Below are 24,835 nucleotides of genomic sequence, written 5' to 3'. Positions count from 1 at the left end.
ACACACACACACACACACACACACACACACACACACACACACACACAATTTATAGCATAACAGCATTAACATAAATACACATATTCATGTATGGATATGTGTGTATTTTTATGCTTTAATGCTATTATGCCTTTCCTTCTCTTGATTCATTTTGGAATTCAAAGTGATCAATTTAATTTAAAAATCTTTTTTTCTAGATTCTTAGGTTTTTCTAAGCCTAAAGATGTTTCTAAAGCAGTGTTGGTATTGCAGGATAAAAAGGGAATGTCAAGAAGGAAAACACATGTGGAAATATTTTAAAATATTCTACAGCTGCTTATGTGAATGAACTGAAATGACTTAGGTTGTCTTCTGTGGATTTTAGTCTTTGGGGAATCTGAAGAGGCAGGCACAGTTTTCAAGATGTTAAGTTCAGATAGTCTGGACATTTACCATAAGAGGTTTAAGTTTTTTTTCTCCTTCTTTTCTTGGCTTTGAAACTATTCCAGACACTGCTTTTTTATTTTCATGCCCTTCTAGAACCTGGGGGAGGGGTTTAGTTGGCAAAATTCTGCACAGCATGCAGTACTCACTGCCATCCAAAGGGGCTTGAAGTGTCTTCTTGGGGAAGAAGAGAAACGCTCCATTGCTAAAAAGGAGCAATGTCAAGTCTGGAGTCCTGAAACTCTGCTAGGGAGACTGTGGGAAATGTTCCCTTGGCCAGAGAATAGATTGGGTGGCTGGGATGTTTATCAATTTCTATGTTTTGGGGAAAATTGACTTTAAAAGAAACAGAAGGAATCAGACTTTCAAACAAAAGCAATGTGTACTTATAACATCTTGACTTATTTTTAAGTTTCTAATAAATATTTACCAACAATGAAATGCCACAATAAGAATTGCATATGCACATTACTGTGAACTAAGTATTCACATATGAGGAAGAGGTTACAGCATCTGTAGGTCCCTTGAGTGCAGGATAAACTTACATTCATCTAATAATAGTTACAGAATGCTTGGGCCAAATAGAATAGAAACTGAAGGGCTCTCTTCCCATCATTGGCTTTTGAAACTAAACTTAATTCATGTTGAGTACTGCAATGTCAAGTATGTTATCACATCATTTGATGAATCCTACTTGCTGTATATACTGAGTATATGTTAACCTATGCTGCCAAGTGGGTATGCATTCATAGCTATAATTTTGAAAATACTTACTAGTGAAGAAAAGAACAATTAAGGTACTGGAGCAATTAGTCTTTCGAGCTGTAATTTGACATCATGGGCCCCTGGGGAAGAACATGACACTGAAGTTGAAGGGCCTTTGTGAAAACCACTTGCTGGCTGTGTAACTTTAGAAAAGCTACTGAACCATTTTTTTTGTAGCAGTAACCTCATCTTCAAATGAGAGCAATAATTGTTTCTGCCCCATACAGTGGTTATGGGGATTAGATGAGTTAAGATGTGGCATTGTATAAAGCACAAGTAAATGTGAGCTTTTCATTACAGTCACTAGGATGTGTAAGGCTCCACACTAGGTGCTCTGAGGGATAAAGATAAAGTATATAGTCCTTTTTATCTAAGTTACTTATCTAAGTAAGACTCTGAGCTTCAGTCATATAAATGTTGATATTACTATCCTGGTGAAAGTTCAGTTCATCACCATAGACTAGCCTTTTAAGTGCAAAAGCTGCAGGGACTGAGTGGCCTGGGCCAGAAGGTTTTCTCTAATGGGTATTAGTCTCTTGTTTGTCTTTACTTACCTGATGCTTATCTGTCTGATAGTATGAGACAAGGCTCAAGGTAGATTGTTCGCTAAACTGCTTGCTTGCAGTGGCCTGGCCACTGGTAACCCTGCGGCAGCTAACCCTTTGGTTACTTATATGATGAAGACACTGAAGCTGGATTATTACTCTTGACAACAGAGATACCTTAAGCCTCGAGTGCTCAGAGAAGTGCCCAGATTTTAAAAGGGATATCGGCTGCTTCCGCTCACCTTCTATTTCTCTGAGATTTACAGAGTTCCAGACCATGATTATCCAGTTTAAGAAGAGATTCTGTGATAGAACTTGGAAAAAGAGTGTGTGTATTACAGCTTAACAAATAATATAGTGAGGCAGTAGCCTGTGAGGTCCAGGTCAGCACCGCTTATTGTAGGAGAAGCATGGGGAAAGTGGTTAGGAAAGCCTTCAATAAGGATTTAAGGTGACCCTTGGACTGATTAATCCCTGTTAGTCAACTAACAATCCTCTTAACTTGTTATTTGTCTCTCACTCCAGAGTCTATAACAAAAGACAGATTTCTAGCCAAATGTATAGTTTAATAGATTCCCATAGGTTGATTTAAAAATATAGGTTTTTATCAGAACTGGCTGCTTTGTTCTCTGTGGCCTGGCAAGGCTGCTCCCCCATCCGGGGAAGGCGGTCAAAGAGCCAGCCACTGAGTTCATGTCAGAGACAGTCCCTGTTCCCCTTACTAGGGAACCCACTTGGATACTGAGCTGCCATGGGCTACCAGTTCTGAGGAAATGGGGTAACCTAGGGTCAGATGGAAGGGGAGAAGGACCTCCCCTATTTGTGGCCTTGGAGAGGGGCACAGGAAGAGATAAGGGAGGGAGGGTGAGATTGGGGGGGGAGGAGGAAGGGAACTACAGTGGGATACAAAGTGAATAAACTGTAATTAATATAAATATAAATTTATAAAAAATATATAGGTTTTATCAATAGTTTTGCTTCTGTGAAAAAAGTATTTTGTATTTAAAACATCATTTATAAACTCTTTTTAAAAACACTGCTTTACTTGATTCTTTCAATCAGTTATGATGAAGTGCCATTTATATGCAGAAAGTAAAGATACAGCAAACATAACAAAGACCCCTCTTTTCATGGAGGTGACATTATGGAGAGGAGACAAACTATAAACCATGAGACCCTGAAATGACTCAACTGTGCTAGCCCAACTACCTGAATTCAATCCATGGAACCTACAAAAACACCAACTAACAAACAACATCAAACACTAAGTGCAGTGGCTTGCACTGCATCTCTAATTTCAGCATGCATCACCATAGGATGGGAAGCAGAGACAGGAAAAATGCTCAGAAGCTCTAGCCAGCTAGCATGGAGTACACCGAGCTATAAAAACAGTACGGAAGACCCAGACTCAACAAAGAACTACTACCCCAGATGCCCTCTGACTTCCACACCTTCCCTATGCTACCTAACACACACACACACACACACACACACACACACACACACACACACACTCCAAATTAATAAATGTATATACTTTAAAGATTATATATAATATTCCAAACTACTGACAGTGTGTAGGAAGTTGATAGGTATTATGAGAAAAAAAACACAAGCTGAAATGTTAAGAGTTGACAATTTCAAATATGATAGTATTAATAGTGAGAAATTGAACTGTAAAGGGGCCCAGACCACATATGAGGTGAGGAGCAATTAATGTAGAAGGAGGTGACAACATAAAGATTCTGAGGCAGGAGACCAGGTTGGAGATGGTATCAGACAGAAAGCTAGTGGGGAAACCTGTGTCTGAGCTGGAGCCTTGCAGGCAACTGCAGGCCTTTTGAGAAAGTTAGGGTTCATGTGTTGGTTTAAAATCAGGCCTTTTTGTTTCAGAATAATCCCCCTTACCCAGTCTTCTACACTTAATGTTCATAAAAGAGAACCTGAGAGCTTGTTAACATTTATTTTCTTGTCTAGTAGTTCTGCACCTTGAGCAGACTTTGGGCTGCTGCCTGACTGCTGGTCCACATAGACACTCTGAATATGAAAAGATCAAAGTGAGGCTGAAGGCCTGGGGCATGTGGCCTTACTTCCCTGTTCTTTGTTGCAAGGGTGTTGTGTTTGAACCTGGACGGTCCACTGGAGAAGTTTCTCTGCACACCAGGCATGCATCCCTCAGTACTCACGGTGCTGTCTCCTGGCTATAGACCCTGAGGTTTCTCTAGGAGTGCCAGCCGGGTTGTCTGGCTGCTTCTCTGCAGGCTGTGAAAGGTCTCCAGGGTCTACTCACTGCTCCTGTAAACCCTCTGCCTCAAAACCTCACCTGGAAATCCTCCTCTACTCCTAGAATGGTATTTTTATTCTATGTGTGTCCTGTTCCATCTATAGGAGCTTGGCCTCAGGGCCTTTACTTCTGGCTCAAGACTGAGATTCACAATGCAGCTCTGTGTAGGCCGGCAGCAGCTGGGGCACTGCAGCCCAGACAGGAAACAGGCTGGATAGGTTTTCTTAGGAGTCAGGACAGTCATTGGCAAAGGGCCAACCGATTGCATAGGTAACATAGTCAGGTAGGCCAGGGCTTCCTCTCCTTAGCTGTGTAACCTCCAGAAGATTCCTTCCTCTGCTCCTGCCCCCCTCCTCCTATCCTCTTTACTAAGGACTGAATCCAGGACTGGAATGCTAAGCAATTGTTTTAGCACTGAATTGTAACACCAGCCCTTCAGTTGCAGTTTTATCAGGAAACTGGGAATAATAATATGTGCTTCGTGAGCAAAGAGAAAAAAAAGGTACTCAGTAAAGTGCCTTGTGTGCATGATTACTAGTTATCACTTTTTTTTTTTCCTTCTAAGTCATGCTAGATATTTCTAAATCATCTCTAAATCCTGCCTTCACATTCCTCAGGGTTAAGTTGCTGGGGCAAATCTTACAGTAAAATAATTATGTTATGAGACAGGAATGTCGATGACCCTTTTAATTATAAGAGATGTCACACGAGATAACTCAAGAGGAAGAATATTTAGAAAATTGATGAGGACTGGCGGTGGCTGCCTTCAAGATGGCATTGTAAGAGCAATGGCTGTGTCTTATGAACCCGTGGGGACACGCTTGCTATCCACGGATCAATGATAGGAGTTGAATCAGTAAAGTAACCAAGGCTGACTGCAAGTGGAAACTCTAACAGCAGAGCGAGGGTGGGCTGGTGCGCAGCCGCCGTGGTGGAGCCAATCACGGCGTGCAGCGGGTCCTGCCTTGCGGTGACGTCACGGTTGCCTTGGCGAGGCCTGCTCGGCGGAGACCCCGGCTGCTGCCAGCTTTGAAGCCCTGTCCGCCGCCACTATGAGCGGACGGAGTAGGGGTCGAAGGTCTTCCCGCACCAAAGGCCGGGGCAAAGGTCGGGCCAGAGCCCGGGTGCGCCCCGCTGCAGATGATGCCTGGCGCGACGAGAAGCCGCCAGAGAGCCCGCCGCCCGAGGAGGACGACGAGGCCGCGGACGCGCAGGCCGGGGCTGCTCGGGGAGGCGCGCAACCAGCCGATCCCAGGGAAGACCTCCGCGTCCCGCTGGACTGCGGCCTGGCCCTGCGGGCACGGGCTGCGGGCGAGTGCGGGCTGGCGGCCACTGACCCGGGCCTGGAGAGGGCCACATCCCTCGCCGAGCGCCTGACCAGCGACACCGGTTTTGTGGGAACCGTGGGAGCCTTGGCGAGGCTGCGACACAGCTGCCGCCTAGGAAATCGGCGAGTTCCCCGGAGAAGGGCCCTAGAAACTCGGAGCGCGGCGGGGAGGGGACCTCAGGCCACAGTCAGTGGGAAGCCAAAGATGAGCTCTGCGGGGCCTTGTATCGCTGTCCCAGCGGGGGAGGAAAAGAAGGTGGCAGAGAAGCATGCTGGGGCAGGGTCCACCATGATGATAGGGAGCATGGATACCCTGGAGACTGTCCAGCTAAAGCTGGAGACCATGAATGCGCAGGCTGACAGGGCCTATCTCAGGCTTACCCGCAAGTTTGGCCAGTTGCGACTTCACCACTTAGAACGCCGGAACCTCCTCATCCAGAGCATCCCCGGCTTCTGGGGGAAAGCTTTTCAGAACCACCCCCTGCTGTCATCTTTTCTGAGCACCAGAGATAAGGATGTGCTGACCTACATGAACAGACTGGAGGTGGAAGAGCTTGGCCTCGCCAGATTGGGCTACAAAATCAAGTTCTACTTTAGCCCAAACCCCTATTTCCAAAATAAGGTGCTTGTCAAGGAGTATGGGTGTGGGCCATCTGGTCACGTGGTGTCTCGCTCAGCCCCCATCCAGTGGCTCCCAGGGCATGATCTACAGTCACTAAGCAAGGAAAACCCGGGAAGCAATGGGAGCTTCTTTGGGTGGTTTTCCAACCACAGCTCTATTGAGTCTGACAAGATTGTTGAGATAATCAACGAGGACCTGTGGCCCAATCCTCTACAGTATTACCTGATCACTGAAGAAGCCCGTGGAGAGAAAGGAAAAGAAGAAAGGCCAGGTCCAGCAAAGCGGCGAGCGGAGGCCCCTGGGCCTGGAGTGAGACAGCCCAACTGATTCTCCACTACCTCCTGCTGGACCCGTTAGGCTGGCCACGTGGGTTTTGTTGTCTGCCTTCTGTTCATGCTGTCTTATGTACACTTTGGACTTACATTCAAGAATGTGACATTTGTGATCATGTTCCTTGCTTCCCCGTGGCCTTGTCACAACAGTATCCCATGTGTGATTCCTCTCACTGCTTGTATATTAAGCACTTCAAATGTATGCAGCTTTTCTCTACACTTGCCGGTCCCTGTCCTTACCTTCCCACCTGTCATTGATGTGGACATTCAGACTCGTCTCCGGATGGATACTCGAGCTATGCTGCTTCGTGGCCAGTCAGCTGGGCTTTGTGGCCATTTCAGCTGTGCATGTTATCGACGGCAAGGTTTTCTATTGCCATCACAAAATGAAGCCAGTGCACGTGGCGCTGGCCATCAGCCAAACGTTATTGCTCTGTGGGTCTGGAGGCACCAACGAAGGTTCTTCCTATCTTATTTCCAGCTTCTGCCTAGGGTCCAGCAAACTACTCGGTGTCCCTTCTTGCCTCTGGGCCAGGCTACAGGTCTGGGTGTCCCTTCTTGCCTCTGGGCCTTCATCGAAGTCTGGATGTGCTTGGTTGCAGTCAGCCCACTGACTTTCGGCTGGGTCAGTGCTGTTGGCGCCAACATGTTTATCAAGGACTTCAAGAACTGCCTATGTACCCAGGAACCGTCCCAGGGCATGAGCTACAAACCCACCCTCCCCAGACTTTAGGAACCCTACAGATTGCCAGGCTGGTGGGCATTGTGGTATTTATGAACATATGCTTGCGACTATCATGTTGTGAGTCCTGTGAAGGCTACAGCTTTATCAACAAGGTGTCTGTGTCAACTTTCCTTATTCCTTGCTAAAATGGGAAAAGAGTACTTTAGTGGTATGCTGAGGAAGAGAGATTTTTCATTTGTATGCCTGTGTTTACTTCACATCTCCATGCTACTTAGTCTGTTTCCTGTCACCCTACTCCTGACCTTCCTACTCTCCTCCTTGTGACCCTTCCCTTTAAAATAGCATCACAGCTCAGACAAGGAAAACCATCAACTAGGCTTTTCTGTATACAGCTAGGGAGACAGATAAGGGCTTCCTTTGCAGTCATATAGTAGGTTGAGATAGGATTAAAAAAAAAAAAACTCAAAGAGGCCTCAAGGGGGTCTATAGTCAGACTTAGGTCCTGAATCCTGAGCTCATTCTGTAGTTCTAAAATTGTATGCATCTGCTGGAATTAGGAACCCTAAGGCAGGAGAGTCGTGGACTCTTGTTTTGTCTTCGGTGTGTTCCTTTTTAAGACCCAGGGGTTTCTTTTTGTCTCTTTTGGTATCCTGTGTCACTGGGATCCTCAACCTCCAGCTTCCCCATTCAGCAGTTCTTTGCTGTATTTGCTTCTTAGCCCAAATATAGTCACAATAGGGGAATCCCAAGGTGTTTCCAGGGACAGGTATACTACAGATAGAACCTTATAGAGCTATTCCTGGTGTGTGTGCAGGCTGAGCCTTTCTGCCCTGGCTTGCTTGTCCTGACTTATCTTCTGTGATAAGTAGAGCTCTCTAAGCCAGTTCTTCCCCAAACCCCCTTTCTGCTATAGAAGAAGACTGTATCCTAACCTCTGTGAGGGGGTCCTTGACTCAGTGGTAAGGACATAATAGCAGGGAAAACAGGGCAAGATAGGTATGAATCTGCTGTTGAGTAGGTCAGTGAAAACTTGATAGAAATGGCTTGTGAAGCTGCAGAGATAGTGGCCTATCTCTCAGTGATGAAGTTGACAGAGGACACCTTCCTCAGAGTTGAGAAGGGAGAATTAAAGTGGCTGTTGGTAAACAGGATGCCTGGGCAAGGATGGATCCAGAGTTCTGGACAATGTTTATCTTCATTAGTGGATTTTTCTTTCTGTAATCATAGAAACAAACCCAAAGCAATGTTACTATATTGGATAGAAGGTGTAACCTTGTGTGTGTGTGTGTGTGTGTGTGTGTGTGTGTGTGTAAAATTATGCTAAATGCTGTGTATTTGGCTCTAAGTAAAATGTTAACAATTTATATATTTTTGCCTAATGAAGAAAACAGATCTGTACATGTTTGCTTTTTCTAAAATATCATTTGGTCTTTATTATGTAAAGTTCCAAAAGCAGGGGGGGGGGGGACGATGGTCTCTGGACCCTGTATGCCTCCTACCTTGAAGCATCCATCATCAGCTGTGAGCAACGTAATTTCATCTGTAGCTCCTCTTCTGCCTTCATTTTTATTGAAAGTGTAGCCAGATCTACTTTCAGAGACTGAGGCTTTGGCACTGATACTCTCATAATCACAGCAAGTCCACTTCTGTCAGTTTTGTGTAAAAAAAAATTAATGCTTTTTGCAGAAGTGAGCCTCATAAATGAGTCTTCACAGTTAGTGAAACTCCAAGAGTGATGATGAGGATATTCCACTCTTGCTCGCATCTACAAAAGAACAGAGCATTGTGTTGTAAATCTAAGACCGTGACATAAGGCCCTTGAGACCCTTCACACTATTAGGCTTTTCTCCTGCATAACATAGAGACTTCTATGGACCGCTAGGGTTGCTGTGTTCTGTGAAAATAATCAATCCAATATAATCTTTCATTGGCTGTTGTAGTTGATAATTTGATACCCTGGTAATAATGCGATTATTCCCTGTTCCTAAGTGGCATAAATACTTGCAAGTGTGCATGTGTGGTGGAAAAATAATAATAAAAATTATTGTCTCACTGCTTCATTTCATATCACACAATAATAATTGGAGGGTTAAGAGGCAGGATCTGAACAGAAAGAGGGCTGAGTGGCATATACTCGCCTAAGTAAGGGGATCCTAGGCCTCAGGCCTTTGCCTGACTGGTTCCATAAGAATACTTAAAACCCTGCTTCCCAGGCCCTTCCCAGAGACTGATATTTTGTGTGGCTCTGGAAGAAGGCAAAGTCTTGTTTATAATGAGTTTTCCAGGCGCTTATCATGGGAATTCAGTATTTCTAATATCACGCAGTGGATTTGAATTAGGTGGGGAATCCTGTTAAATGGATTTTGATTTAGTAGTCAGGCAGAACCAGCACTCTGTAATAAGTTTCCAGGTGATTAATTGTTGGTGACATGTGGCATGCACTTTGCATTGCAACCGAGGTGACCTTGAGGTCCTTCAAAGAACCCAAAGAAGAGAAACTGAGAAAAAAAAATTTTTTTTGAAGGCTATTCAAAGTAGAGTAATGGTGGTCAACCCTGGTTGCATGTTAGAATTAACAGTGAAGTTTAAAAAATACCTGCCCTATCTTCACGTGAGACCAAGTCAGAATGAGGAAAGTCAGTCGCAAGTAACTCCAAAGTCTTCACATCCAGAGAAAGGATGATTTCAATCAGAAGAAGCCATCCTCAGTGATGAACATACACCACAGAAAATGATTAGAAAAAGTGTTTTTTGTTTTTTTGTTTTTTGTTTTTCCTGATAGGAAAACAACATTAGGGGCTGGCGTGATGGCTCACTAGGTAAAGGTTCTTGCTAAGCCTGAGATGCCGAGTTTGATACCTGGGACCCACACAGGTGAAGAGAACCGATGCCTGGGGGCTGTCCTCTGACTTTCACATGCATGCCTCCACGTGCCCATACAATAAATTAAAATGTGATAAACAGATAGGCTTATGTGATGACGGTGAAGGTGCTGCATAAACAAACATGTACTGTTTGTGGCTGGCATAGTATATTCTCCAGTGTTGGATGAGCAAATAAATTTGTTCTTTACATTCAGATGCCTCAGGGCTCTTGGGTAAATATATTAAGTATATTGTTTTATATGTACGTCTATGTTAGTTTTCTTCCTGCACAAAGTACCACATACTAGGGGTTACAAAGCTAAAGAAATTAATCTCTCAATTATGAAGGCCAGAAGCCCAAGATTTAAGGGGTTGCCAGGGTTCTTCTGAGGGGATCTTTCTTTGGCTACAGACAAATTTCTTTGCATGTTCATATGGCCTTTTCTTAATGGGTGTGTGCCTTATGTCAGAACACCTTCCTAGGAAGCAAGTCATATATAACGGGGTTCACCCCAGTAACTTTAACTTTACTACCCTTAAAAAAAACTAGTCTCAAGTAGTCTGAGGTTCCGTGGATTAGGTCTTCCACGTGAATATGGTAATGGTAAAAGGACATAATCCAGTTGATACCATAGTACAATGTACATGTTTTGCATAGTATCTGAGATTTGTACTGTCCCAGGAACTTTTGCAGAAAACTTATTTGGTTTAATGTAATTTTTTCCATATTCCTATAAGTTATGTGACAAGTAAATGAGATAAAAAGAAACTTAAAAATCATTTCGGTCAGATCCCAGCATTAAACTTATTCTGGTTAAAAAATCCACACCATGGCAGCATGGCAGCTCCGTATCCAAGTGGGTTCTCTAGTGATGGGAACAGGGACTGTCTCTGACATGAACTCAGTGGCTGGCTCTTTGACCTCCCCCTCCCCCCTGAGGGAGGAGCAGCCTTGCCAGGACACAGAGGAGGACATTGCAGCCAGTCCTGATGAGACCTGATAAGCTAGGGTCAGATGGAAGGGGGGGCGGACCTCCCCTATCTGTGGACTTCAAGAGGAGCATGGGAGGAGATGAAGGAGGGAAGGTGGGATTGGGAGGGAATGAAGGAGGGGGCTACAGCTGGGATACAAATCAAATAAAATGTAATTAATGTAAAAAACTTCCCCACCTATTCTTATAGTTTCTGATTGTAAGTCAATTACCAGAATATGTTCTCATCTATTTTCAGCTATTTCTAGAGACCGAGTTAGGAGCAAATATATTTTCTAGTATAAAGATAGCAAGCCAGCCTGATGCTCAGAGACCCCATGAAATGAGGAGCTGATGCTTGGCTAGGAAGTTGTGCAGACTGTGTGTAGGTTAGGGGCAACAATTCTGGGGCTCCAGCTGACTTTGGGCCATTCAGGCCTCCCTTCCTGTAGCTGTGTCTCCAAAGAGGAGTGGGAATGAGGATCTTTATACAGATTTCCTAAATTTGATTATTTTCTAGTAATTAAAAATAACTGATGGGCAGAGTGAATGGAATTTTATATAAGAAGTGGGAAATAGTAAGAGCTGGAGGGGACAGGAACTCCACAAGCAGAGCAACAGAACAAGATAATTTGAACACAGGGAACTTCCCAGAGACTCATACTCCAACCAAGGACTATTCTTGGAGATGACCTGGAACCCCTGCACAGGTGTAGCCCATGGCAGTTCAGTGTCCAAGTGGGTTACATAGTAATGGGAAGAGGGACTGCCTCTGACATAATCTGATTGGCCTGCTCATTGATCACTTCCCCCTAAGGGGGGAGCAGCCTTACCAGGCCACAGTAGAGGACAATGCAGCCACTTTTGATGAGAACTGATAGACTAAGATCAGAAAGAAGAGGAGAACCTCCCCTATCAGTGGACTTGGGGAGTGGCATGCATGCAGAAAGGGGAGGAAGGGTGGGATCGGCAGGGGAGGAGGGAGGGCCTTATGGGGGGATACAAAATGAATAAAGTGTAATTAATAAAAAAAAAAACACATTAAAAAAAAAAGAAGGCAAAAAAAAAAAAAACCACACACACAAAAAAATACATTTGCTTATTTTGTGTGTATGTGTGGGTGTGAGTGTATCGTAGCAGGTGTGAAGATCAGAAGACAATTCCTCAGAATTGGTTCTCTCCTTGCAGTGCCTGTGTCTTGGTGATTGAGCTCTTGTTGTGAGGCTTGGTGGCCAGCGTCCTCACCATCTGAGCCATCTCTTCAGACTTAATTAAAATTCAGAGCTTTTTACAATTCTTTAAAATTAGCGTACAAGATATTAGATGTCACTATAGCATTTTGAACAGTGTTTTAGTAGGTTTTCCTCCAGCCTCAACTTCCCGACCTCTGTCTCCCTAATCCCCCTGTCCAGTCCCTCAGCCTCTTTTCCACTTAACAACACATCTTTTCTCTTGTCCCTTCAGTACCTCTCTTATTCTCTCATGATCTCTTCTTAGATTTTTAGGCTTTATTTGTATTTTCAGCCATCACTATGCACACATGTATACAAACTAGGATCCACATATAAAAAAGAACTTGGTGGGTTTTAATTTTATGAGTCTGGGTTACCCTGCATAAGATACTTTTCAGATCCACCTATTTCTTTTTCTGCAAATAAATTACATTGTGTACATGTACCTAATTTTCTTTATCCATTCATCTGTTGATGCACATCTAGACTGGCTCCCTTTCTTGCTGTTGTGAACAGACTAGCAATCAAAATAGATATGCAAGTTAGCTCAGACTTTTCTACTGGCCAATATGAGGAGGGTAGATGCAATTGATAGCTGCTTGCTTCTTCAGGCAGCAGCCTCAGAAGGCAGCTGACATCATGATGGAGGGCATACAAGAGGGGGAAATCACAAGATAAAACAGGAAGCTAAGAAGTGTCAGGAATCAGGTATCTCACAACTGCTTCTGACATGAACTGATTGGCCTGCTCTTTGATCACCTCCCCCTGAGCGGGGAGCAGCCTTACCGGGCCACAGAGGAAGACAATGCAGCCACTCCTGATGAGACCTAACAGACTAGGATCAGAAGGAAGAAAAAGAAACCCTCCCCTACCAGTGGACTTGGGGAGGGGGGTGTAGGGAGAAGGGGGAGGAAAGGAAGGATTGGGAGGGGAGGACTGAGGGAACTAGAGGGGGGGATACAAAGTAAATAAAGTATAATTAAAAATAAAAAAAAATAATGGGAAAAAAAGAACTAAGCTGGGAACTACCTCAGTACCTCCCCAAGATTTTCAAAGTCCATGACTCTCTGCTAGAGTCTATCTTTTAAAGGTCCCATCACCTTAACATTGTCACTGTGAAGATCAAGTTTCCACTGCAGGAAAATGAAACTATGTTTAGACCAAAGCACAGCTCTCTCTCTCTCTCTCTCTCTCTCTCTCTCTCTCTCTCTCTCTCCTTCCTTGGAGAACACATTTGGCCTGAGGTTCATCACTTCCTGTGGGAATCATTCATTGCTGCCTGTATGCAGATCTTAGAGACACAGCTGTAAGCAATATAACTCCAGTTCTGCCTCCAGGCCTCAGTCTTTTCTCAGCATTTATCTAGGACTGTGAATTCTGTCGTCTCTCCCTACCCTTATTGGATTTTTTTTTTTTTTTTAAATAGACAGGGTCTGACTCTTTAGGCTAGTCAAGGCTAGCCTTAACTCAGGGTTATCTTCATGGTTTGGCCTCCTGAGTGCTATAATTCCAGATATGTGCCACCATTCCTGGCTTCTCTTCTGACTTCTTAACTCATACTTTTGGTGTGTGGTAGGTTTATGCTATGTTATAAGGAAGAAGAGAAAAATAAATAGCTGTGCTATACAAATCCTACCACAGTATAATGCTACTTTGACCCTTTGGGGGTCCCTCTCCAGTCCACTGTGGTGGCTATTATCTAGAACAAGTCACATTGACCTAAGGGGACATTTTAGAATCCATCCTGGAAATGCTTTGGCAAACTCATCTGGTCTCTAACATTTAGAAAACTTTTTTGCACTCTTACCCTCATGATATCCTCAGCCTTGGAGAGCTACTGTGGCAGCATTTCCCTCAAGGGTCCAGCAGAAGATATAGAGCACTAGCTATTGGCCCTTAACATGTTCAGTTCGGTTTTTGGAATCTTCTCCAACTGCATCTTACCATTCTGGCTCCTAACTCACTTATGCAGACTCCCATTTACCTTGACTCCAGCCTTGTGTTCGCTCTGCTTCTCTGCTCCAGGCTGACCATCTCCTCCTCCATCACCATCTCTGTGTGATAGCTTGTAAGACACACCTGCAGGCCCCGAATACCCACCTTCCAGTGATTCTAGTTATGTTCAGGAAAGAACAGTGTACCCCGGGGCTACACCTTTTGCAGCTTATCTGCAGCTTAGCTTGTGTCCCCCACAGCACCTAGTTTAGGGTTTGTGTAATATTTGGCGACCAATAAACACTAGTTGAGTGAGTGTAATAAGTAGATCTAGAACTAGATGAATTCTCATTGGAATGAGAATTTGATCATGTCAGTTCTTTGTTCAAGTCCTTTGACAACAAGGCCCAAGATCCTAATGTGCTCAAGATAAGCCCTCCATTATCTGACCTTGCTTTTTTTCATTTCAAACATTTTAAATTAAAAATCCAAACCATTAAAGTACATATATCCTCACACATGTTTCACTTACAGTCAGTGACTTAAAACTTTTGTCATATTTATTTTTATATGAATATATATTTTGTAAATCATTTGGAAATTAGTTCTTGATGACTTGCTCCTAAATACTTAACATGCTTATCAGAAAAAATAATACTTTGCTATGTAATCTCAGATGACTGCAATAAATTATAGCTCCCAATCTTAGCTAATTTAAATTTCTTCAATTCCAAGATTATTCTACAATAAAGGTATAATCATTTTGTAGCATTGCATTTAGTTGTTACATCTATCCTCTCTCTCTCTCTCTCTCTCTCTCTCTCTCTCCCCCTCTGCCAGTGTGTGAGCAGCCTGTGCACCAGTTATACTCCCCATCACTGCACACTCTCTCTCTGCTTCCTTTTTCTCTCTTCTGCCACCCTCTCTGACTTTCTCTCTTGGCAGCCCCCCTCCCTCCCAGTACTCCTCGTTCTCTTCACCAGTGCTCTCCCACTATCTCTGTTTCTCTCTCTTTCCTCACTCCCCATCCCCACACATTCAATCTCTTCATTCCAGATCTGTTGCTTGTGGCATTTTTATTTCTATTATTACAGGAGGTCCTATACTGTTGGTTTATTTTATTGCTTGTTTGTTTGGGAGTTGCTTAACCTTCTTCTTGATCTCTTGCATTTCTTATAAACTGAAAATTCCAGAAAACGCTTTTTGGCAAGAATGCTACCTGAAGCTGTATGTACCTTGATGCACAAGACTAAATGCAGTGACAGGGAATCCTGCTGCTGTGCTGTCAGTATAAATCTTGGATAGCATTTGTTGTCTTCAGCTCTTTCGTTTGTAGACATATGTCCCCTTTGTTTCATCAAATTGTCCTTTCTTAAGTCTCTTCCCTAAAGCTTCCCATGCCAGGGTGTTAGCAGCCATCCACAGTGTTTCCTCAGCTGAGTAATTCCAGGGTTGGCAGAGCAGTGGTTTTCCAATCTTTTCATTTTTTTTTTTAAATTTTCTAAGAGATTTTAATTAATTATTATTTTTTATTAGTTACACTTTATTCACTTTGTATCCCTCCAAAAATCCCTCTCTCCTCTCCTCCCCCTTCTTCACACATGTCCCTCCCCAAGTCCACTGGTAGGGGAGATCCTCCTCTTCTTCCTTCTGATCTTAGTCTATCAGATCACATCAGGAGTAGCTGCATTGTCATCTTCTGTGGCCTGGTAAGGCTGCTCCCCCCTCAGGGGGAGGTGATCAAAGAGCAGGACAGTCAGATTATGTCAAAGGCAGCCCCTCTTTCCATTACTATGTAACCCACCTGGACACTGAACTGCCATGGGCTACATCTGTGCGGGGGTTCTAGGTTATCTCCATACATGGTGCTTGGCTGGAGTATGAGTCTCTGGGAAGTTCCCTGTGTTCAAATTTTCTGGTTCTGTTGCTCTCCTTGTGGAATTCCTGTCCTCTACAGATCTTACTATTTCCCACTTCTTTCATAAGATTCCATGCACTCTGCCCAACAGTTGGCCATAAGTCTCAGCATCTGCTTTGATAGTCTGCCTTTCAGAGGCCCTCTGTGGCAGGTTCCTAACTTGTTTCCTGTTTTCTTCTTCTTCTGATGTCCATCCTCTTTGCCTTTTGGGATGTGGATTGAGCATTTTAGTCAGAGTCCTCCCTCTTGATTAGTTTCTTTAGATGTACAGATTTTAGTAGATTTATCCTATATTATATGTCTATATGAGTGTTATATACCGTGTGTGTCTTTGTGTTTCTGGGACAGCTCACCCAGGATGATCCTTTCCAGTTCCCACCATTTACCTGCAAATTTCATGATTTCCTTGTTTTTCATTGCCGAGTAATATTCCATTGTGTAGATGTCAATCTTTTCATTTTTTATAGCTATTTTCAGTGTTGCATAAAGAAGTCTGTTCCTTTGTCCCTTGATGGGTAAATGTTCCTCTTAAAAAGGTGGTCCAACCACTGAATTCTTTCCCTTTAGCCAATTTTCGGAAAGTTGAAGTAATGATCATATGTAATGTGCCAAAGTGAAGGCATGTTTTCTTCTCTTCAGTAAGACTTACTCATTTATGGACTTGTGCATTTTTATTTTATGTCTTAAAATAATTTACACTTATTTTTCCAGCTTTTTAAATTTTTATTAATTACAGTTTATTCACTTTGTATCCTTCCCTGTAGCTCCCTCCTTCCTCCCCCAATCCCACCTTCCCTCCCCCTTCTCCACCCATATCCCTCCCCAAGTTCACTGATGGTGGAGGTCCTCCTCCCCTTCCTTCTGACCCTAGTCAATCAGGTCTCATCAGGAATGGCTGCATTGTCTTCCTCTGTGGCCTGGTAAGGCTGCTCCCCCCTCAGAGGGAGGTGATCAAAGAGCAAGCCAATCAGTTCATATCAGAGACAGTGCCTGTTCCCATTACTATGGAACCCACTTGGATACTGAACTGCCATGGGTTATATCTGTGCAGGGGTTCTAGGTTATCTCCATCAATGCTCCTTGGTTGGAGTATCAGTCTCAGAAAAGACCCCTGTGCCCAGATTTTTTTGGTTCTGTTGCTCTCCTTGTGGAGCTCCTGTCTTCTCCAGGTCTTACTATCTCCCACTTTTTTCATAAGATTCCCTGCACTCTGCCCAAAGTTTGACTATGAGTCTCAGCATCTGCTCTGATACCCTGCAGGGTAGAGCCTTTCAGAAGCCCTCTGTGGTAGTCTCCTGTCCTGTTTCCTGTTTTCTCCCTCTTCCAATGTTCATCCTTTTTGCCTTTCTGAATGGGATTGAGCATCTTAGCCAGAGTCCTCCTTCTTGATTAGTTTCTTTAGGTGTACAGAATTTAGTATGTTTATCCTATATTATATGTCTAATATCCACTTCTAAGTGAGTATATACCCTGTGTGTCTTTCTGCTTCTGGGATACCTCACTCAAGATGATCTTTTTCAGATCCTGCCATTTGCCTGCAGATTTCATGATTTCCTTGTTTTTTTATAGCTGAGTAATATTCCATTGTGTAGATGTACCACAATTTCTGTTATTTTAATCTCTCAAGTTTGTATTAATTCTCCCTTTTAAATGTCCATAGTGTTTTTGTTATATTTCAATTTATTGTACTTATCTGTTGACCTGTGTGTTCTATCAAAGATTTTAAGGTCCAAGGTCACAGAAAAAAAATAATTAAAACCATTTTTTCTTTCCCATAGCTCAGACACCTACACACAGTAGGTATTCATTAAATAAAAATGTTCCCCATAGGCTCATGTATTTGAATGCTTGGTCACCAGGCAGTGACACTATTTGAAAGACATGGAAGGTATGGCTTTGTTGGAGAGATTGCGTTGCTGGGGGTGGGCTTTGAGGTTTCAAAATCACATGCCAGGTCCAGTCTCTCTCTCTTTCTCCTTTCTTTTATCAGAATGTAGCTCTCAAGTATTTCTCCAGCACCATGTCTGCCTGCACACCGCCATGCTTCCCGTCATTATGATAATGGACTCACCCTCGGAAACTGTCAACAAACCCCCAGTTAAATGCTTCCTTTTGTAAGAGTCACCTTGGCCATGGTATCTCTTCACAGCAATAGAAACCTTAACTAAGACAATATCCAGGAATAGAGACTGGGAATAATTTTGAATGAAGGGGAAGTGTGAACCTAATACTGAATTAAAGGCTATGGTTGGGGTGCTATTACCTGTAAAAAGCCTTGGACAAAAAACTTAGGGACACCAAATCACTGTGACAGAATATTAGAAACCAAGCACGAAAATGAAATGAAGCAGGAAAGCGAGTGAACAATGTTGGCAATGTGCTGTGTGTGATGGGCTTTATTGACATCTGTGCCCCACGAGTCTTTAACTGAAACAAGAAGTACAGCTGCTTCTTCAAGATCACCTTCCCAGGGATCCTCCTTTCTGTATGGGCATGCGCTTACCATCTGAGGTTTTCTAATGGGACTCTTGAATATAGTCAACTCCAAAAAGTTGATTAGAACAAAGTCATGGAAAACATGCCAAATAGGAGATTATATCTGCAGGACAGAGCAGTGTGAGCATATTGCAGAGAGGGGTGTAACGTCACTTCAAGCTTCAATACTAAATGGCCCTTGTTCTAGGATTCTGGGGAAATAGAATCATTAAAACCCAGTGCTATTTTGTTAGTAATGGAACAGCAGATACTTGGGAAAATTCGGCATCCTACTGTGGGGATTGGGGTTCAAGAGGATGCCTTTCAAATCCAGGAACATTCTGGATAAGATTTTTATGAAGATAAGGTAGGTCTTCTCTCCGTAGGTGAGGAGGGTGTAGGATGTGGGAGTATCAACAAGACATATGAAAACTTGTCTTCCTGTTGATGGCTTCTCTAGCTGGGTATGCAGTTCTCTTCCAGCTGGCTTGCAGAGGGACCCTAAGCTCCTGCCAGCTTTATTCTCCCTGTAGGAGCTTTATCTGATGCTCCAGGCAAAACTCACTTGTCTTCTTACTGCTTACTATATATTCACAGGCTTGATCTCAATTCACATCATGATTTTTGTCTCTGAGATTGCTCCTTCCCCTGAACTAAGCTGTCAACGATCTTTTTTTGCTGCTGTGTCTCAAGTGCTTACACAGAGGAGGCATTTAACAAGTATTTTCAACAAATGGAAGCAATCATTAGTCTTGTAAACCAAGGTTAAATGAGACAGCAGTTTGAGTGATTCATGTGTTGAAGATGTCTTAGGCAAGAAGAGATGTCACTTCCTAATTTGCAATGGGACATTGCAATGTAACAGCCATTCAACTGAGATAATACTATATGCTAAGCATGGTGCTCAGAATATTATACCCATTTCCCAGATGATTAAACAAGCCCAAGAGAGTTGGGGCTATACAAGTTGGAATTCCCAGAGCTACGGGTAGAGCTCCTAGATTGCTCTTCTACCTGCTGTCAGGCTGGGGCTTGCTGTACGAGTATTGTGGACACTGTGCTCATGCCTTCAGAAGGGAAAGGTAACACTGACTGAAGAGTTTAGCGATCTCCTGAGGGTGGCTTCACAGTGCCTCCTCACTAGGGGATGGGAAGCACATTTCTGGGATGAGTCCTAGAGGACCATGGGGATGTTGGCTTTGGATCACAGAGTGGAGGCTATCTTACTGCTTCTGCCTGGTCTCCATGCCCAGAGAATGCCAGGATGATGCATACTCTCCCAGAGACTGCTGCTCACTGGAGTAGGTGAGCTTGCATTCTAAAGGTTCTGAGATGGTAGTAAATGTTCTGGCCTGAAGCAGCTCAGAAACTTGGGCTGTTCTGAATAGAGAGGCCATGATGAGAGGGATAGACCAGAAAGCTGAGTCACAGACTGTGACAGGCTCAATACAAGGTAGAGCAGCTACTAAACGAGGGAAAACAGACAGGCCTTTGATCAAAGGCACTCCAGCCTCCTATATGGAAATGCTGTTAGATCTCTTGTTCCCAAATAAAAATAATGATGAAACAAAAACAAAGCACAAACAAACAAGAAAACCCAAATAAAACCCATGATTTCTTGTCGTTCCCACAGGAGCATACTTCCCTTTTCACTGGTATTTATATTCCACATAGCGATCAATGGAAGGAAAGGAAACATGGAGTAAACATTTATTGAGCAGCTATTGTATGCCTAAATGACATATGTACCATTATAGTTTTAAAAATGTCAAGCATGTGGGTTTATTTCAAGGTCTTCTATTTGATTCCATTGATCCACCATTCTGTTTCTATGCCAGTACCATGCAGTTTTTATTACGGTTGCTCTATAGTGCAGCTTGAGATCAGGGATGAAGATACCTCCAGATGATCTTTTGTTGTAGAGGATTTTGTTGTTTAGCGATTCTGGGTTTCTTGTTATTCCATATGAAGTTGAGAATTCTTCTTTCAAGGTCTGTAAAGGATTGTGTTGGTAATTTGATGGGGATTGTATTGAATCTGTAGATTCCTGAAATAGAACACCAACAGCACAGGCTCTAAGATCAACAATTAATAAATGGGACCACATGAAACTGAAAAGCTTCTGTAAAGCAAAGGACACTGTCATCAGAACAAAATGACAGCCTATAGATTGGGAAAGGATCTTCACTAACCCTATATCTGACAGAGGGTTAATATCCAGAATATATAAATAATGTAAGAAGTTAAACAGCAACAAATCAAGTAATCCAATTAAAAAATGGGATACAGAGCTAAACAGAGAATTCTCAATAGAGGAACATCGAGTGACAGAAACACTTAAAGAAATGCTCAATGTCCTTACTCATCAGGGGAATGCAAATCAAAATGACCCTGAAATTTCACCTTACATCCATCAGAATGGCTAAGATTAAAAACTCAGGTGACAACACATGTTGGAGAGGATGTGGAGAAAGGGGAACCCTCCTTCATTGCAGTGTAAACTAGTACAACCACTTTGGAAATCAATCTGGTGCTTGGTCAGACAATTAGAAATAGTGCTACCTCAAGATCCAGCTATACCATTCCTAGGCATATATACAAAAGATGCTGAAGTATACAACAAGGACATTTGCTCAACCATGTTCGTAGTAGCTTTATTTGTAATAGCCAGAAGCTGGAAACAACCCAGATGTCCCTCAGTTGAGGAATGGATACAGAAATTGTGGTACATTTACACAATGGAACATGGAAACAAGGAAATCATGATTTTGCAGGCAATTGGTGGAATCTAGAAAAGATCATCCTGAATGAGGTATCCCAGAAGCAGAAAGACACACATGATATATACTCACATATAAGTGGATATTAGAACTGTAATATAGGATAATCATACTAAAATCTGTACACCTAAGAAAGCTAATCAAGAAGGAGGACCCTGGGTCAGATGATCAATCTTCATTCAGAAAGGTAAACAGAATGGACATTGGAAGAGGGAGAAAAACAAGGAACAGGACAGGAGCCTATCACAGAGGGCCACTGAAAGACTCTACATAGCAAGGTATCAAAGCATATGCTGAAACTCAGCCAAACTTTAGGCAGAGTGCAGAGATTCTTATGAAAGAAGGGGAAGATAGAAAGACTTGGAGGGGACTGGAGCGACAGAACCAAAAAATCAGGTCACAGGAGTCTTTTTGGACACTGATACTCCAAACAAGGACCATGTATGGAGATAACCTAGAACCCCTGCACAGATGTGGCCCATGGCAGCTCAGTGTCCAAGAGGGTTCCCCAGTAATAGGAACAGGGACCATCTCTGACATGAACTCATGGGCTGGCTCATTGATCACCTCCACCTGAGTGGGGAGCAGCCTTACCAGGCCACAGAGGAAGACAATGCAGCCACTCCTGATGAGACCTGATAGACTAGGGTCAGATGGAAGGGGAGGAGGACCTCCCCTATCAGTGGACTGGGGGAGGGGCATAGGATAAGAAGAGGAAGGGAGGGTGGGATTGGAAGGGAATGGTGGAGGGGCCTATAGCTGGGATATAAAGTGAATAAACTGTAATTAATAAAAACAAATTAAAAATTATAAAAAGAATGTTAAGCATATGAAGTTTTCATTGGTAGCTACATTGTAAAAATATTTAGTATATTGAGTGTGTGTGTGGTCTGTCTGTCTATCTGTGTATACACATGTGTATGTATGAATACTCACGGAAGCTACGAGAGAACATCTACTCCCTGGATACTGGAGTTCCAGGCATTTGTGAGCTTTCCTACCCAACCCCATTTTACAGTTGCTAGTGAGCAGATAAAAGCATAACAAGCATCCCTCAGTGTTCTCCCACAGAACTCTGCCTCATCAGAGTGTTTGCCTCCCAAAGCTACGTTCGTTCTCTTGGTCATGCCAGACCTCCCTTCTTGGAAGACAGACACACCTACTTCCTTCTTTAGTAAGAGTGATATGATCAGTTAGAAAACTTTTGGTTGTGGGGACAGAAATCCTGACTAACAAGGCCTAAGAGCTAGCAGTTTTTGTTCTTATGAGAAATAATCTGGAGGTAGGCTTAGTTTAACATACTTAATAGGCTCCCAGATTTTTTCCCATCAGTCTAGTTCTATCATCCTATACTTGTTTCATGCACCAAGATGCTGTTCCCTTCCAGTCATCGTATTCTTTAAAATGATGTCCAAAACAGAAGTCAGGAAAGAAGGCAAATGACCCTGCTCTCTGTCACTTGGGAGGGAAATGTGTCCACAGCCTCCCAGTGAACTTTCCAAAATACCATGAAGAACTGAGAACTTTCAATACATATTCAGCTTGCATAGAATCATTCCTAACTTCAGTTTGGAACCATAGTGTATCAAAAGAACCATAGGACACAGGCATATACATACTATATAGTTGAAATGGTGGGGAACATATATGTATCTACACATACACTCATGAAAAGTTCAATATAAACATGAAACAAAAATCTGATAGATATAATCCAGTGGTCACAGGGTCAGAAGGCACTCAGTAGACCTGTGAAATCCTTTGCTTTTCTAGTGATGTAAGTTGTTTTTAATCAGCAGGATTTGTTTTGTATGCTCCTATTATTTCCTCTTAAAGAAAATGCATATGTTTTCAGTGATCCATGCTATTTTTGACCAAGGAATTATTTTTGGATGTTCAAAGCAGCATTATTAACTTCCTAAGAAAACAAGAAAGTTTATAGTATAGCAAGAGATGTGAAGCAGCCTTTTAAATGTTACCAGGTATGTTGACTTTATATGAATGTTTTTCCTTTTGGTAGGTTTCCTGAGCTCACTGCAGCACAGAGATGAGATGATGGTATCTTCCATTCTAAGTAAACATGAGCATTTACATGAATAGCTATGACAAAGGCATTTAAATACTGTAGAAAGCTGCAGCCGCAACCAAAACTTGGATTTGGCCTCTGGTTACTGGCAGTCCTCTCAGTCATTATCCCTGGTTTCTAGAGTGATCCTGCAAGCAGATTAAACACAAACACATCCTTTGCTGGTGTTTTATATGGCTTCTATGGTAAGCTGGTTGAGCAACTGTCTTTTGTAATCACAGATTCCCCAGGTAATGGTCCATAATATGGACCCTCATTTCACTAGACCTTTTGCAGACAACTTCCTCCATAGGTCAGTGACTGTGCTAACATGACCTTTGGAGACACGTCTTTCTGATGTTGGACTTATTTATCCTTATTTATCAGGCTTCTTGGGTGGAATTGGAGGATCTTTCCCTACAGAATACAGGCTTAGGAATTTACAGGCTCTCTTCTCAGGAATTATTCTAATTGGACTGCCTTGTTTCCCTGTCTCAGTTTTTCTGTTGGTTATTTTCAGTGTTCTTCAGGCCTAGTTTAGCCATGGTGTCTGAAATTAGCATATAAAGAGAAGTTTCTGCCAGACAGTCATTCCTCTGTATTTCTCTTTCTTGGAGTGTTCCAGTAATTGAGCTAAAAGTTGTAGGTCTCTTGGTTAAAGAAAATGGGGGGTGGGATATGAAGATTGCAGAACATGCTCACTATATAGCAGGAAGTCCTGACCTGTGCTACCCAAACAAACTCTAGTTGGAACCAGGTGAGAACAGTGGAGTGTGCATTGAGCACCTGCTATGGCCACTGACTTTGAGAATGGTTGGACTGCTAAATGTTTGCCAAAGTGAGGTTTAGTACCTACAGGGTGAGGAGTCGGAACTATAACAGAGTATGACAGATAAGAGTTGCAATCAGGGACATCCCAGTTCATTGCCCATTACTGGTAACTACAAACTAGTGTGTGGTTCTTTGGCAAGATCTGGTTTCTCTATCTGTAACAGAGAAGTAAAAGTCAGAGAGAAGTCAGTAAAAAAAAGGAACCTCAAATTATTCTCAGCTTACTGATGTGCAGGACAATGAATGGGTCCTGATTGGCTTGATTCCAGGACCTGTGTTTTTCTCCTCTTGGCAAGGTAGCTTACTTGGTGCTATAAGCCCACAGTCATACTCTCTCAGAAGGCCCTCCCCCCCAAAAAAAAAGCATTTCTTCTCTGCCAACACACAGACACACACACACACACACACACATACACACACACGAGAGAGAGAGAGAGAGAGAGAGAGAGAGAGAGAGACAGAGGGGGGAGAGAGAGAGCGAGCTGAAGGTGACTCTCTTGTTTCATTAGGGCATTATAAACAATTGAGCTAAGCTACTGTCTGGGTCCATATTCAAAGCCAGGAATAAGGTCAACCCCACCCAAGCTCCAAGGACTGATTATAAGGAAGGGATGAATTCATTTCCAGATGAAAATAAACCACAACTCTAGAACTAGAGGAGAGTGGATAGATGTTGTAAGGGCCCACATAATAGCTTCCCACTGAACAGAAGCTGCTACCTAATTCATCCTTGTTATTAAGAAAGTGGGTGTGGGCAGAGCAGAATCCCACTATTTAGAAG

At 43.0% G+C, this 24,835-nt stretch overlaps 1 protein-coding gene across 1 annotated transcript; it reads left to right on the top strand.

The window, feature by feature from the left end:
• Positions 1 to 5,023: 5,023 nt before the first annotated feature.
• Tspyl5 (TSPY like 5) lies at positions 5,024 to 6,872 on the top strand. Its single transcript, XM_055620067.1, has one exon. The coding sequence runs from the start codon at positions 5,070 to 5,072 to the stop codon at positions 6,291 to 6,293; it is 1,224 nt and encodes a 407-aa protein (XP_055476042.1). The 5' UTR covers positions 5,024 to 5,069; the 3' UTR covers positions 6,294 to 6,872.
• Positions 6,873 to 24,835: the final 17,963 nt, after the last annotated feature.

This window comes from Psammomys obesus, unplaced genomic scaffold (genome assembly GCF_907164565.1).
Source record: "Psammomys obesus unplaced genomic scaffold, mPsaObe1.curated_primary_1811, whole genome shotgun sequence".
NCBI lineage: Eukaryota > Metazoa > Chordata > Mammalia > Rodentia > Muridae > Psammomys > Psammomys obesus.
Note: the sequence above shows the minus strand (reverse complement) of the source record. Positions and strands in the feature narration are given on the sequence as shown.

Excerpts from the sequence above, each read along its gene's own strand:
- Tspyl5 (XM_055620067.1), top strand. The coding sequence starts at position 5,070 with ATGAGCGGACGGAGTAGGGGTCGAAGGTCTTCCCGCACCAAAGGCCGG.